This window comes from Mustelus asterias, chromosome 22 (genome assembly GCF_964213995.1).
Source record: "Mustelus asterias chromosome 22, sMusAst1.hap1.1, whole genome shotgun sequence".
NCBI classification, from domain to species: Eukaryota; Metazoa; Chordata; class Chondrichthyes; order Carcharhiniformes; family Triakidae; genus Mustelus; species Mustelus asterias.
In genome coordinates this window covers 57,883,964-57,898,752 of record NC_135822.1, presented here as the reverse complement: position 1 = coordinate 57,898,752, position 14,789 = coordinate 57,883,964, and the positions used below count along the sequence as shown (strand labels likewise).

Here is a 14,789-nt window from a genome sequence, read left to right as displayed (position 1 = left end):
AGGGGGCCGTCCATCCTGACTGTCTGCCCCTCTACCGCGGCCAGGTGTCCCTGGAGAGGGAGCATGCGGTGTCCACGGGCACAGTTGACGCCTTCCGCCCCCGATGGGCACTGCAGGGATTGGGGTGCGTTATCGACCCTAATAATCACATTATGATTTGATGTTTTTAAGTTTCCTTTGTACTTTGATTTTTGTTCGGGCTGTTCCCCCTCCTTTTGGGGAGCTGCCCCTTTTTCTTTGTCCTGACTTAATTTGAGTTTGTTTATTTGGTTTGACCTTAAAAGAGGCCGGTTCCAACCCTGACTCCCAATCCGAACCCTAGCCCTGAATGCAATTCCAATGCTGACTCCCAATCCGAACATTCGCCCTGAATCCCATTCCAATCCTGACCGACAATCCGAACATTGGCCCTGAATCCTATTCCATTCCTGTCCCCCAATCCGAACGTTCGCCCTGAATCCAATTCCAAACCTGACTCCCAATCCGAACGTTCGCCCTGAATCCAGTTCCAACCCTGACTCCCAATCCGAACCCTAGCCCTGAATTCAGTTCCAAACCTGACTCCCAATCTGGAAATTAGCGCCTAAAATCCCAATCCTGACTCCCAATCCGAACATTAGTCCCGAATCCAGTTCCAACCCTGACCCTTAATCCAAACCCTAGCCCTGAATCCAGTTCCGAGCCTGACTCCCATTTCGAACGTTGGCCCTGGATCCAATTCCAGCCTGACTCCCAATCCGAACATTAGTCCTGAATCCAGTTCCACCCCTGACTCCCAGTCTGAACGTTCGCCCTGAATCCCATTCGAACCCTGACCCCCCAATCCGAACATTCGCCCTGAATCCAGTTCCAACCCTGACTCCCAGTCCGAACGTTCGCCCTGAATCCCATTCGAACCCTGACCCCCCAATCCGAACATTAATCCTGAATCCAGTTCCACCCCTGACTCCCAGTCCGAACGTTCGCCCTGAATCCCATTCGAACCCTGACCCCCCAATCCGAACATTCGCCCTGAATCCAGTTCCAAACCTGACTCCCAATCTGAATCCTAGCCCTGAATCCAGTTACAACCCTGACTCCCAATCCGAACCCTACCCTGAATCCAATTCCACCCCTGACTCCCAATCCGAACGTTGGCCCTGAATCCAGTTCCAACTCTGACTCCCAATCCGAACATTAGACTTGAATCCAGTTCCTACCCTGACCCCCAATCCGAACCCTAGCCCTGAATCCAATTCCAACCCTGACTCCCAGTCCGAATGTTAGGCCGGAATCCAATTCCACCCCTGACTCCCAATCCAAACGTTTGCCCTGAATTCAATTCCAAACCTGACTCCCAATCCAGAAATTAGCGCCGAACATCCCAACCCTGACTCCCAATCCGAACATTAGCCCTGAATCCAGTTCCAACTCTGACCCCCAATCCAAAACATAGCCCTGAATCCGGTTTCGACCCTGACTCCCATTTCGAACATTGGCCCTGAATCCAATGCCAGCCCTGACTCCCAATCCGAACATTAGTCCTGAATCCAGTTCCAACCCTGACCCCCAATCCGAACGTTCGCCCTGAATCCAGTTCCAAACCTGACTTCCAATCTGAATCCTAGTCCTGAATCCAGTTACAACCCTGATTCCGAATCCTAGCCCTGAATCCAGTTTCAACCCTGATTCCTAATCCGAACGCTAGCCCTGAATCCAGTTCCAACCCTGACTCCCAATCCAAACGTTTGCCCTGTATCCAATTCCAAACCTGACTCCCAATCCAGAAATTAGCGCCGAAAATCCCAACCCTGACTCCCAATCCGATCATTAGCCCTGAATCCAGTTCCAACCCTGAGTCCCAGTCCGAACGTTCGCCCTGAATCCCATTCTAACCCTGACCCCCAATCCGAATGTTCGCCCTGAATCCAGTTCCAAACCTGACTCCCAGTCCGAACGTTCGCCCTGAATCCCATTCTAACCCTGACCCCCAATCCGAATGTTCGCCCTGAATCCAGTTCCAAAACTGACTCCCAATCTGAATCCTAGTCCTGAATCCAGTTACAACCCTGATTCCGAATCCTAGCCCTGAATCCAGTTCCCACCCTGACTCCCAATCCGGACCCTAGTCCTGAATCCAGTTACAACCCTGATTCCCAATCTGAACGTTCGCCCTGAATCCAGTTCCAAACCTGACTCCCAATCTGAATCCTCGTCCTGAATCCAGTTACAACCCTGATTCCGAATCCTAGCCCTGAATCCAGTTTCAACCCTGATTCCTAATCCGAACCCTAGCCCTGAATCCAGTTCCAACCCTGACTCCCAATCCAAACGTTTGCCCTGAATTCAATTCCAACCCTGACTCCCAATCCAGAACATTAGACCTGAATCCAGTTCCAACCCTGACCCCAATCTGAACCCTAGCCCTGAATCCAATTCCGACCCTGACTCCCAATTCGAATGTTAGCCCTGAATCCAATTCCAACCCTGACTCCCAATCTGAAAGTTAGTTCTGAATCCAATTCCGACCCTGACTCCCAATCCGAATGTTAGCCCTGAATCTGGTTCTAATCCTGACTCCCAATCTGGACGTCAGTCCTGAATCCAAATCCAACCCTGACTCCCAATCCAAACCCTAATCCTGAATCCAGTTCCGACCCTGACTCCCAATCCAAACCCTAATCCTGAATCCAGTTCCAAACCTGACTCCCAATCTGAACGTTTGCCCTGAATCCAGTTCCAAACCTGACTCCCAATCCAGACGTTGGCCCTGAATTCAATTCCAAACCTGACTCCCAATCCGGAAATTAGCATCTAAAATCCCAATCCTGACTCCCAATCCGAACATTAGCCCTGAATCCAGTTCCAACCCTGACCCCCAATACAAACCCTAGCCCTGAATCCAGTTCCAACCCTGACTCCCAATCCAAACCCTAGTCCTGAATCCAGTTACAACCCTGATTCCCAATCCGAACACTAGCCCTGAATCCAATTCCACCCCTGACTCCCAATCCGAACGTTAGGCCGGAATCCAATTCCACCCCGACTCCCAATCCGAACGTTGGCCCTGAATCCAATTCCACCCCTGACTCCCAATCCGAACGTTAGGCCGGAATCCAATTCCACCCCTGACTCCCAATCCGAACGTTGGCCCTGAATTCAATTCCAAACCTGACTCCCAATCCGGAAATTAGCGTCGAAAATCCCAACCCTGACTCCCAATCCGAACATTAGTCCTGAATCCAGTTCCAACCCTGACTCCCAGTCCGAACGTTCGCCCTGAATCCCATGCCAACCCTGACCCCCAATCCGAACATTCGCCCTGAATCCAGTTCCAAACCTGACTCCCAATCTGAATCCTAGTCCTGAATCCAGTTACAACCCTGATTCTGAATCCTAGTCCTGAATCCAGTTACAACCCTGGTTCCCAATCCGAACCCTCGCCCTGAATCCAATTCCACCCCTGACTCCCATTCCGAACGTTAACCCTGAATCCAGTTCCAACCCTGACCCCCAGTCCGAATGTTAGGCCGGAGTCCAATTCCACCCCTGACTCCCAATCCGAACCCTAGCCCTGAATCCAATTCCAACCCTGACTCCCAGTCCGAATGTTAGGCCGGAGTCCAATTCCACCCCTGACTCCCAATCCAAACATTTGCCCTGAATCCAATTCCAAACCTGACTCCCAATCCGGAAATTAGCGCCGAATATCCCAACCCTGACTCCCAATCCGAACATTAGTCCTGAATCCAGTTCCAACCCTGACTCCCAATCCGAACGTTCGCCCTGAATCCAGTTCCAAACCTGACTCCCAAACTGAATCCTAGTCCTGAATCCAGTTCCAACCCTGATTCCGAATCCTAGCCCTGAATCCAGTTCCCACCCTGACTCCCAATCCGAACGCTAGTCCTGAATCCAGTTACAACCCTGATTCCCAATCCGAACGTTCGCCCTGAATCCAGTTCCAAACCTGACTCCCAATCTGAATACTAGTCCTGAATCCAGTTTCAACCCAGATTCCTAATCCGAACCCTAGCCCTGAATCCAGTTCCAACCCTGACTCCCAATCTGAACCATAGCCCCGAATCCAATTCCGACCCTGACTCCCAATCTGAACGTTTGCCCTGAATTCAATTCCAAACCTGACTCCCAATCCGGAAATTAGCGCCGAAAATCCCAACCCTGACTCCCAATCCGAACATTAGCCCTGAATCCAGTTTCAACCCTGACCCCCAATCCAAACCCTAGCCCTGAATCCAGTTCCGACCCTGACTCCCAATCTGAACGTTCGCCCTGAATCCAGTTCCAAACCTGACTCCCAATCCGAACATTAGTCTTGAATCCCGTTCCAACCCTGACTCCCAGTCCGAACGTTCGCCCTGAATCCCATTCTAACCCTGACCCCCAATCCAAACGTTCGCCCTGAATCCAGTTCCAAACCTGACTCCCAATCTGAATCCTAGTCCTGAATCCAGTTACAACCCTGATTCTGAATCCTCACCCTGAATCCAGTTCCCACCCTAACTCCCAATGCGAACCCTAGTCCTGAATCCAGTTACAACCCTGATTCCCAATCCGAATCCTAGCCCTGAATCCAATTCCACCCCTGACTCCCAATCCAAACATTGGCCCTGAATCCAATTCCAACCCTGACTCCCAATCCGAACATCAGACCTGAATCCCATTCCAACCCTGACCCCCAATCCGAACGTTCGCCCTGAATCCAGTTCCAAACTTGACTCCCAATCTGAATCCTAGTCCTGAATCCAGTTACAACCCTGATTCCGAACCCTAGCCCTGAATCCAATTCCACCCCTGACTCCCAATCCGAACCCTGGCCTGAATCCAATTCTAACCCTGACTCCCAATCCGAACGTTGGCCCTGAATCCAGTTACAACCCTGACTCCCAGTCCGAATGTTAGGCCAGAATACAATTCCGACCCTGACCCCCAATCCGAACGTTCGCCCTGAATCCAGTTCCAAACTTGACTCCCAATCTGAATCCTAGTCCCGAATCCAGTTACCCAACCCTGATTCCGAACCCTAGCCCTGAATCCAATTCCAACCCTGACTCCCAATCCAAACGTTTGCCCTGAATTAAATTCCAAACCTGACTCCCAATCCAGAAATTAGCGCCGAAAATCCCAACCCTGACTCCCAATCCGAACATTAGCCCTGAATCCAGTTCCAACCCTGACCCCCAATCCAAACCCTAGCCCTGAATCCAGTTCCGACCCTGACTCCCATTTCGAACATTAGTCCTGAATCCAGTTGCAACCCTGACTACCAGTCCGAACGTTCGCCCTGAATCCCATTCCAACCCTGACCCCCAATCTGAACGTTCGCCCTGAATCCAGTTCCAACCCTGACTCCCAATCCGAACCCTGGCCTGAATCCAATTCCAAACCTGACTCCCAATCTGAACGTTAGCCCTGAATCCAATTCCAACCCTGACTCCCAATCCGAATGTTAGCCTTGTATCCAATTCCAACCATGACTCCCAATCCAAACCCTAGCCCTGAATCCAATTCCGACCCTGACTCCCAATCTGAACCCTAACCCTGAACTCCATTCCAATCCTGACTACCAATCCAAACCCTAGCCCTGATTCCCAATCCCAAACCTGACTCCCAATCCATATGCTAGCCCTGAACTCAATCCCAGGCCTGAATCCCAATCCGAACGTTAGCCTTGAACTCAATCCCAACCCTGAGCCCAGTCCTAACCCTGGTCCTCAAACCAATCTGAAAACCAGTCCTGAACCCAATCTTGACTCCCAATCCGAATATTAGCCCTGACTCCCAATCCCAACTGTGACTCCCAATCCGCACGCTAGCCCTGAACTCAACCCCAGACCCTCCTGAACTTGAGACTTAATTTTAACCCAAACCTAACTCTAAACCCAATCGAAACCATATGCCCTTATTAGATTTATGGTAAGAATTGGGTTCAATACTAATGTTTGAATTGGGGTCAGGGTTGGGATTGAATTCAGGGCTAGAATTGGATTTATGTTTGGGTTGGGTTTAAGGCTAACGTTCTGATTGGGGTTAGAGTTAGGATTGGGTTTAGGGCTAATATTCGGCCTGGGTTCGTAGTTAAGATTATATTTAGGACTAAAGTTTCTGATTGGGTCAGGGTTAAGGACTAAAGGTTTAGGGGTATTGTTCAGATTTGAGTCAGGGTCAAGATTGGGTTTAGGGCTAATGTTCAGATTGGTGTCCGGGTTCAGATTGGTGTCCGGATTAAGATTGGGTTTAGGGCTGGTGTTTTTGATTGGTTTCATGATTAAGGTTGGATTTAGAGCTAATGTTCCGATTTGGGTCAGGGTTAAGGACTAAAGGTTTAGGGGTATTGTTCAGATTTGAGTCAGGGTCAAGATTGGGTTTAGGGCTAATGTTCAGATTGGTGTCCGGGTTCAGATTGGTGTCCGGATTAAGATTGGGTTTAGGGCTGGTGTTTTTGATTGGTTTCATGATTAAGGTTGGATTTAGAGCTAATGTTCCGATTTGGGTCAGGGTTAAGATTATGTTTTAGGGCTAGTGTCTCTGATTGGGGTCAGGGTTAAGATTGGGTTTAGTGCTAGCATTTCTAATTGGAGTCAGGATTAAGATTGGTATAAGGACTAACGTTTATGACTGAAATCAAGGTAGAATTGGGTTTAGGGTAAAGTTGGGTTTCGGGCTCGAGTTCAGATTGATGTAATTTCAACGTTTCATGCAACCTCAAGAGTGTGCTCCAGCCATAGCCCTTTAACTGCACCCCATCCCCAGACTCTAACTCAAGATCATGGGGTGTCAGTAGTGGAACCATAAAATCTCTGCAGTGCAGAAAGAGACCATCTGGCCCATCGAGTCTGCACTGACTCTCCGAAAGAGCATCTTACACAGGCTCACCTCCCCGCCTATTCCTGTAACCCTGTGCATTTACCATGGCTTATCCACCTAACCTACACATCTTTGGACTGTGGGAGGGAACCAGAACATCTGGAGGAAACCCACGCAGACACAAAAAGAACATGCAAACTCCACACAGACAGTCACCTGAGACCGGAATCGAACCCAGGTCCGTCGGCAGCATGTGAGGCAGCAGTGCTAACCACTGTACCACCCTGAATTCATGTGGCATCGATAGTGTGTCCCAACCTTAATACTAAATCACATGGGGTGGGATTTTCCAGCCTCGCTCGCCCCCAAACCAGAAAATCCCGCCCGAGGTCAACGGACCTTTCTGTGGCGGGCGAGATGGTAGAGTTCCGGCCAGTGTAAAGAAGAGCCACAAAGTGTTTCTTGGCATTAAATGATTGCAATATGAGGAAAGTCTGAGGCCCTTAAAACTTGAAAGTAGTAACTGAAAGGAGATCTGATAAAAATGTACCAAATATTAAACAAGGTCAAACAAGAGGCATGAGTTAAAACCAGTTGTGGTAATGTGGCACCTTTAAGGGCCAATCCTTTGAGGGCCATGGGATCGAGCCGGACCCCATGGAGAGGCCTCACTGGAAGCCAAGCCAAGATTGCACGCCCTGGGGAGGAATCCCAGTTGGAGCCAGAGAAGAGAGTAGATGTGTATTGCAGTTCTATCAGACCCTGAATTGTATATTATATGTTTATATCATAGAAACCCTACAGTACAGAAAGAGGCCATTCGGTCCATCGAGTCTGCACCGACCACAATCCCACCCAGGCCCTACCCCCATATCCCTACATATTTTACCCACTAATCCCCCTAACCTACGCATCTCGGGACACTAAGGGGCAATTTTAGCATAGCCAATCAACCTAACCCACACATCTTTGGACTGTGGGAGGAAACCGGAGCACCCGGAGGAAACCCACACAGACACGAGGAGAATGTGCAAACTCCACACAGACAGTGACCCAAGCCGGGAATCGAACCCAGGTCCCTGGAGCTGTGAAGCAGCAGTGCTAACCACTGTGCTACCGTGCCACCCCTTGTTAATAAATCAATTGTTGCTTGAAGTCACATCGAGTCTTCAAAGTTGCCACACCAGTGAAGAGAAAATTTGGGATTGTTGACAGGAAAAGATACTCTTAAGGCAAATAGTGTGATATGCTCTTGAAACTTATTTTTTATTCAGATGGAGTAGTGGAAGCAAAACCTTAGATTTATTGAGGACCTTAAAATGATGCAAGTTTATTTATTATTGTCACAAGTAGCCTTACATTAGCACTTCAGTGAAGTTACTGTGAAAATCCCCTAGTTGTCACACTCCGGCACCTGTTTGGGTACACTGAGGGAGAATTTAGCATGGCCAATGCACCTAACCAGATGGGGCGGCACGGTGGCACAGTGGTTAGCACTGCTGCCTCACAGCGCCAGTGATCCGGGTTCAATTCCAGCCTCGGGTCACTGCCTGTGTGGAGTTTGCACATTCTTCCCATGTCTGTGTGGGTTTCTTCCGGGTGCTCCGGTTTCCTCCCACAGTCCAAAGATGTGTGGGTTAGGTTGATCGGCCATAGTAAATTGACCCTGGTGTCAGGGAGATTAGCAGGGTAAATATATGGGGTTACGGGAATAGGGCCTGGGCGGGATTGTGGTCGGTCCCGACTCGATGGGCCGAATGACCTCTTAGTGCACTGTAGCAATTCTATGATCTCGCAATCTGTGGGAGGAAACCAGAGCACCCAGAGGAAATCCCCCATGCAGACAATGTGCAGACTCCACACAGACAGTGATCCGAGGCCGGAATTGAACCCAGGTCCCTAGCACTGTGAGGCAGCAGTGCTAACCACTGTGCCACCATGCCACAGTGAGCTGCAGTGCGAAATATAAGCTTTTCTTTATTCTGGCTGGACAGATTAAGGTGAGTTGAATGGTATCCTTGATTTATATTTATTGAATGTTCCTTCTTGAAAAGAAATATCAGTGCAATGAGTTTTTTGAATAATAACTCACACATTTGTTTTCTGCAGAACTTGCTAACTTTGAGAGGAATGTGAACCGAGCGATGCACAAGTACAATGCATACAGGTAAATGTGAATGCTTGTGAGAATCCGGATAAAAGGATTATTTCCCCATTATTATTCAGGGACTCAGACATAATGCTGGCTCCCTCAGTGAGGCTCAGTTCATCACCCATCAGGTGGTGGCTCCAGATGAACTCAGCATGCATTCTTGGCACACGTAGTGGGGGTGATTTTGTGCCTGTGTTTGCCGTCAGCGAGAACAGCGACACGGGCACAAAATCTCTCTGGCAAGATCAATTCTCGATTGTCCCCAGCCCCTCGCCGGTGATGTAGTACACTTTAATAAATTTACATATTATTAAAGGGCCTACACACCACATGATCTCCCTCAATGAATATTCAAACCTTGCCGATTTTGGTGAGCTTCATAACAGCTTTACGAAGATGGGAAACGGTTGAGGGGATTCCACTGGGGGCGCCAAAGTCACTATAGCCCCTGAGGAGGGAGAGGGGCGTGCCTGGTCACTGTCCCCTGGCACAAGTTGGTGCCGCCAGGAGGCCCTCTGGGGAGCCCAATTGGGGAAGGGGTTTTTCCATTATGTGCAGTGCGGGGTAAAGCATCAAGACCTTTTGAAATGGGGACTTGGCGGGGTGGTTGGGGGGGGGGGGAAGCGGCAGTGGTTGTGGGTGGTGGGAGAGTCCCCAATAATTATGCCATGAGGGAAGGAGCCTCTAATACCTTCATGGTGGGGGTGAGACTAGGGGGAGTTCACCGTCATTTCTGAATGGGACGACCTTTAAAGATGGTGCCCTGATCAGGCCCCACCCCACCAGACTGATGGCGTTTATCACACCCCCCCCCCCCCAGTTTGTTTTTGTCAGATTGGCTCAAGGTCTATCTGAAAACCCGATGGTGCATCTGGAGAGACACATACTGGTTTTCAGTCAGAATCTGACACTCAGACAATTATTGGAAAATTCTGTGCGGTCTCAGGCTTTTAGTAATGACTTGGACACAAGCAATAGATACCAGTGTGTAACCAGATTGAATACAGATTGAGAGTCAAGCTGTGAATAGACGATACAGGTTTCATTCTTATTTTGCTAGTCTGCAAATTAGATTAATGATCATTAATTGTATTTTTGAGAACATTGTGATTACCTGATTTTTATTCAAGACTCCTTTAGTATTAGCAAACACATGTAAAACACTTTCCAATGCAATGTTATGCAGTGACACTAACTGTTACTAACTACACATGGCCTGTCGGAAACAAAATAGTTCTTCCCAGTACTAATTTTCCTTTTTATTCTCTTCTGGTAGGAAAGCAGCTTCAGTCATTGCAAAGTACCCAACAAAAATCAAGAGTGGTGCAGAAGCTAAAAAGCTGGTAAGCACTTCCATTTTTGAAAACTTTTTTATCACTTTTAAAAATGCTTTACACCTGAAATATATTTGCTTGGCTTTACCTTAGCATTACTTAAATGATCTGAAATGAAAAGTGATTGCGTTATGTGCCCAAAAAACCGTTCTTTACACATGTAGAAGAATTTTTTTAAAAATGGAGTGAACTCCAGGAGCAAATCCTGCTGAAAGGGCACGACGTGGCCATTATTGAAACATAGAGTCATAGAGGAGGTATACAGCACAGCAAAAGACCCTTCGACCCATCGCGTCAGCACCGGCCAAAGATAATCCACCTAATTATTCTGATCCCATTTCACAGTATTTGGCCCATAGCCTTGTATGCCTTGGCAGCGGAAGTGTACATCTAAATACTTATTAAATGTTATAATGTTATGCCCCCACCAGCCTTTCAAAGAACAAAGAAAATTACAGCACAGGAACAGGCCCTTCGGCCCTCCAAGCCTGCACTGACCATGCTCCCTGACTGAACTAAAACCCCGTACCCTTCCGGAGACTATATCCCTCTATTCCCATCCTATTCATGTATTTGTCCAGACACCCCTTAAAACTCACTATCGTATCTGCTTCCACTACCTCCCCTGGCAGTGAGTTCCAGGCACCCACCACCCTCTGTGTAAAAAAACTTGCGTCGTACATCTCCTTTAAACCTTGCCCCTCGCACCTTAAACCTGTGCCCCCGAGTAATTGACTCGTCCACCCTGGGAAAAAGCTTCTGACTATCCACTCTGTCCATGCCCCTCATAATCTTGTAGACTTCTATCAGGTCGCCCCTCAACCTCCGTCGTTCCATTGAGAACAAACCAAGTTTCTCCAGCCTCTCCTCATAGCAGTGAGTTCCAGACTCCCACCACTCTTTGGGTGAAAAAGGTTTTCCTCACATCCCTTATGAACCTCCCTTTAAACAACTATGAGGAAACCAAATATGATGTGGAGATGCCGGCGTTGGACTGGGGTAAACACAGTAAGAAGTTTAACAACACCAGGTTAAAGTCCAACAGGTTTATTTGGTAGCAAAAGCCACACAAGCTTTCGAGGCTCTGAGCCCCTTCTTCAGGTGAGTGGGAATTCTGTTCACAAACAGAACTTATAAGACACAGACTCAATTTACATGAATAATGGTTGGAATGCGAATACTTACAACTAATCCAGTCTTTAAGAAACAAAACAATGGGAGTGGGGAGAGCATCAAGACAGGCTAAAAAGATGTGTATTGTCTCCAGACAAGACAGCCAGTGAAACTCTGCAGGTCCACGCAACTGTGGGAGTTACAAATAGTGTGACATAAATTCTGATTCTAGGATCGCATGATAAAGACTCAGGAGGAAAAAAGCAGAAATATTTATGTGAAATAGTGTGACATAAACCCAATATCCCGGTTGAGGCCGTCCTTGTGTGTGCGGAACCTGGCTATCAGTTTCTGCTCCGCGACTCTGCGCTGTCGTGTGTCGCGAAGGCCGCCTTGGAGAACGCTTACCCGAATATCAGAGGCCGAATGCCCGTGACCGCTGAAGTGCTCCCCAACAGGAAGAGAACAGTCTTGCCTGGTGATTGTCGAGCGGTGTTCATTCATCCGTTGTCGCAGCGTCTGCATAGTTTCCCCAATGTACCATGCCTCGGGACATCCTTTCTTGCAGCGTATCAGGTAGACAACGTTGGCCAAGTTGCAAGAGTATGTACCGTGTACCTGGTGGATGGTGTTCTCACGTGAGATGATGGCATCTGTGTCGATGATCCGGCACGTCTTGCAGAGGTTGCTGTGGCAGGGTTGTGTGGTGTCTTGGTCACTGTTCTCCTGAAGGCTGGGTAGTTTGCTGCGGACAATGGTCTGTTTGAGGTTGTGCGGTTGTTTGAAGGCAAGAAGTGGGGGTGTGGGGATGGCCTTGGCGAGATGTTCGTCTTCATCAATGACATGTTGAAGGCTCCGGAGGAGATGCCGTAGCATCGACACAGATGCCATCATCTCACGTGAGAACACCATCCACCAGGTACACGGTACATACTCTTGCAACTCGGCCAACGTTGTCTACCTGATACGCTGCAAGAAAGGATGTCCCGAGGCATGGTACATTGGGGAAACTATGCAGACGCTGCGACAACGGATGAATGAACACCGCTCGACAATCACCAGGCAAGACTGTTCTCTTCCTGTTGGGGAGCACTTCAGCGGTCACGGGCATTCGGCCTCTGATATTCGGGTAAGCGTTCTCCAAGGCGGCCTTCGCGACACACGACAGCGCAGAGTCGCGGAGCAGAAACTGATAGCCAGGTTCCGCACACACAAGGACGGCCTCAACCGGGATATTGGGTTTATGTCACACTATTTCACATAAATATTTCTGCTTTTTTCCTCCTGAGTCTTTATCATGCGATCCTAGAATCAGAATTTATGTCACACTATTTGTAACTCCCACAGTTGCGTGGACCTGCAGAGTTTCACTGGCTGTCTTGTCTGGAGACAATACACATCTTTTTAGCCTGTCTTGATGCTCTCCCCACTCCCATTGTTTTGTTTCTTAAAGACTGGATTAGTTGTAAGTATTCGCATTCCAACCATTATTCATGTAAATTGAGTCTGTGTCTTATAAGTTCTGTTTGTGAACAGAATTCCCACTCACCTGAAGAAGGGGCTCAGAGCCTCGAAAGCTTGTGTGGCTTTTGCTACCAAATAAACCTGTTGGACTTTAACCTGGTGTTGTGAAACCAAATATACCAGTTTAAATAGTCTGCAGGAAAGATGGGGAAAATGGTAGAGGGGAGGGGAAGACTTAGTGGATAAGAATTAAATAATTTCAATGATAAGAGAGGATTTAAGAAGAAGTAAGAAGGCAGTGGAGAATTTAATAGTAGAATTAAGAAATATGTAGAAACATAGAAGATCGGAGCAAGAGGAGACTTTTTGGACCTTCGAGCCTGCTCCGCCATTCATCGCGATCGTGGCTGATCATACAACTCAGTAGCCTAATCCTGCTTTCTCCCCATAACCTTTGATCCCATTCACCCCAAGTGCTGTATCCAGCCGTCTCTTGAATACATTCAATGTTTTGGCATCAACTACTTACTGTGGTAACAAATTCCACAGGCTCACCACTCTTTGGGTGAAGAAATGTCTCCTCATCTCTGTCCTAAATAGTCTACCCCGAATCCTCAGACTGTGACCCCTGGTTTTGGATCCCCCACCATCGGGAACATCCTCCCTGCATCTACCCTGTCTATCCTGTTAGAATTTTATAAGTCTCCATGAGATTCCCTCCTCATTCGCCAGCAAAAACAATCCTAACCTAGTCAATCTCTCCTCGTACATCAGTCCCGCCATCCCCGGAATCAGCCTGGTAAACTTTCACTGCACTCCCTCTAGAGCAAGAACATCCTTCCTCCGAAAAGGAGACCAAAACTGCACACAATATTCTAAGTGTGGCCTCGCCAAGGCCCTGTATAATTGCAACAATACGTCCTTGTTCCTGTACTCAAAACCTCTCGCAATGAAGGCCAACATACCATTTGCCTTCTTTACCGCCTGCTGTACCTGCATGCTTACCTTCAGCAACTGGTGCACAAGGACACCCAGGTCCCGCTGCACACTCCCCTCTCCCAATTTACAGCCATCAGGTAGTAAGAGTTGGCAGCAGACCTCCGATAGAAGCTGTGAAGTGGCAAATGTATAAAGATTCTCGATTTAGATAAGACTGACTTCAACAGGATAGAACAGTGACTGTTCACAGTAAGCTGGGCATGTCTATTAATATCCAAAGTGGCAAGATTAGTGGGAAATGTTCAAGAAAGAATTTAATGTTATACAAAACCAAGTTATGCACCTAAGAGCTCTATTTGCCAAATAAAGCCATGAGCAACTAAAGAGGAAAGTGATAACATAAAATTCAGTGAGTTTGACCTAACTGCATAGCCCCATCTTAGTGCCATAACTCATAATATCTTGGGTTAATAAAGATCTATCAGTCTCAGAGTTAAAATTAACAATTGATATAACAACAATTGCAGTCTCTGAAAGAGTTCCAAAATTCTACCACTCTTTGTGTGTAGAAGTGTTTCCTAATTTCACTCTTGAAAGCTCTGGCTCTCAACTTAAGACAACGCTTCCCAGTTCTAGACTGCCAAACTGGTGGAAATTGTTTCTGTCTACCCTATCTGCCCCCCTTGATGTCTTGAAAATGTTGATCAAATCGCCCCTTTAACTTCGACATTCCAGGAATACACCCCTAGTTTGTGTAATCTCCCCTCAAAACATAACCCTTCAAGTCCAAGTAACATTCTTGTAAATCTCCACTGCCCTCCCTCCAAGAACAGTAGATCCTTCCTAAGGTGTGGTGCCCAGAGCCTCTCACAGTAACTCCAGGTGTGATCGAAACCAAGGCTTTATGCAGCTAAAGCACGACTTCTACCCCTCTAGTCCTCCAGGTACAAATGTCAGCATTCAATTAGCCTTTTTGATTA

At 48.0% G+C, this 14,789-nt stretch overlaps 1 protein-coding gene across 1 annotated transcript in view; it reads left to right on the top strand.

The window, feature by feature from the left end:
* The window catches only part of polb (polymerase (DNA directed), beta), a 112,142-nt gene that overhangs the window by 1,528 nt on the left and 95,825 nt on the right, over window positions 1-14,789 (top strand). Inside the window, exons 2-3 of the mRNA XM_078239319.1 lie at window positions 8,917-8,974; window positions 10,236-10,302. Coding sequence (XP_078095445.1) covers window positions 8,917-8,974; window positions 10,236-10,302 — 125 coding nt within the window. The remainder of the gene's footprint in view (window positions 1-8,916; window positions 8,975-10,235; window positions 10,303-14,789) is intronic.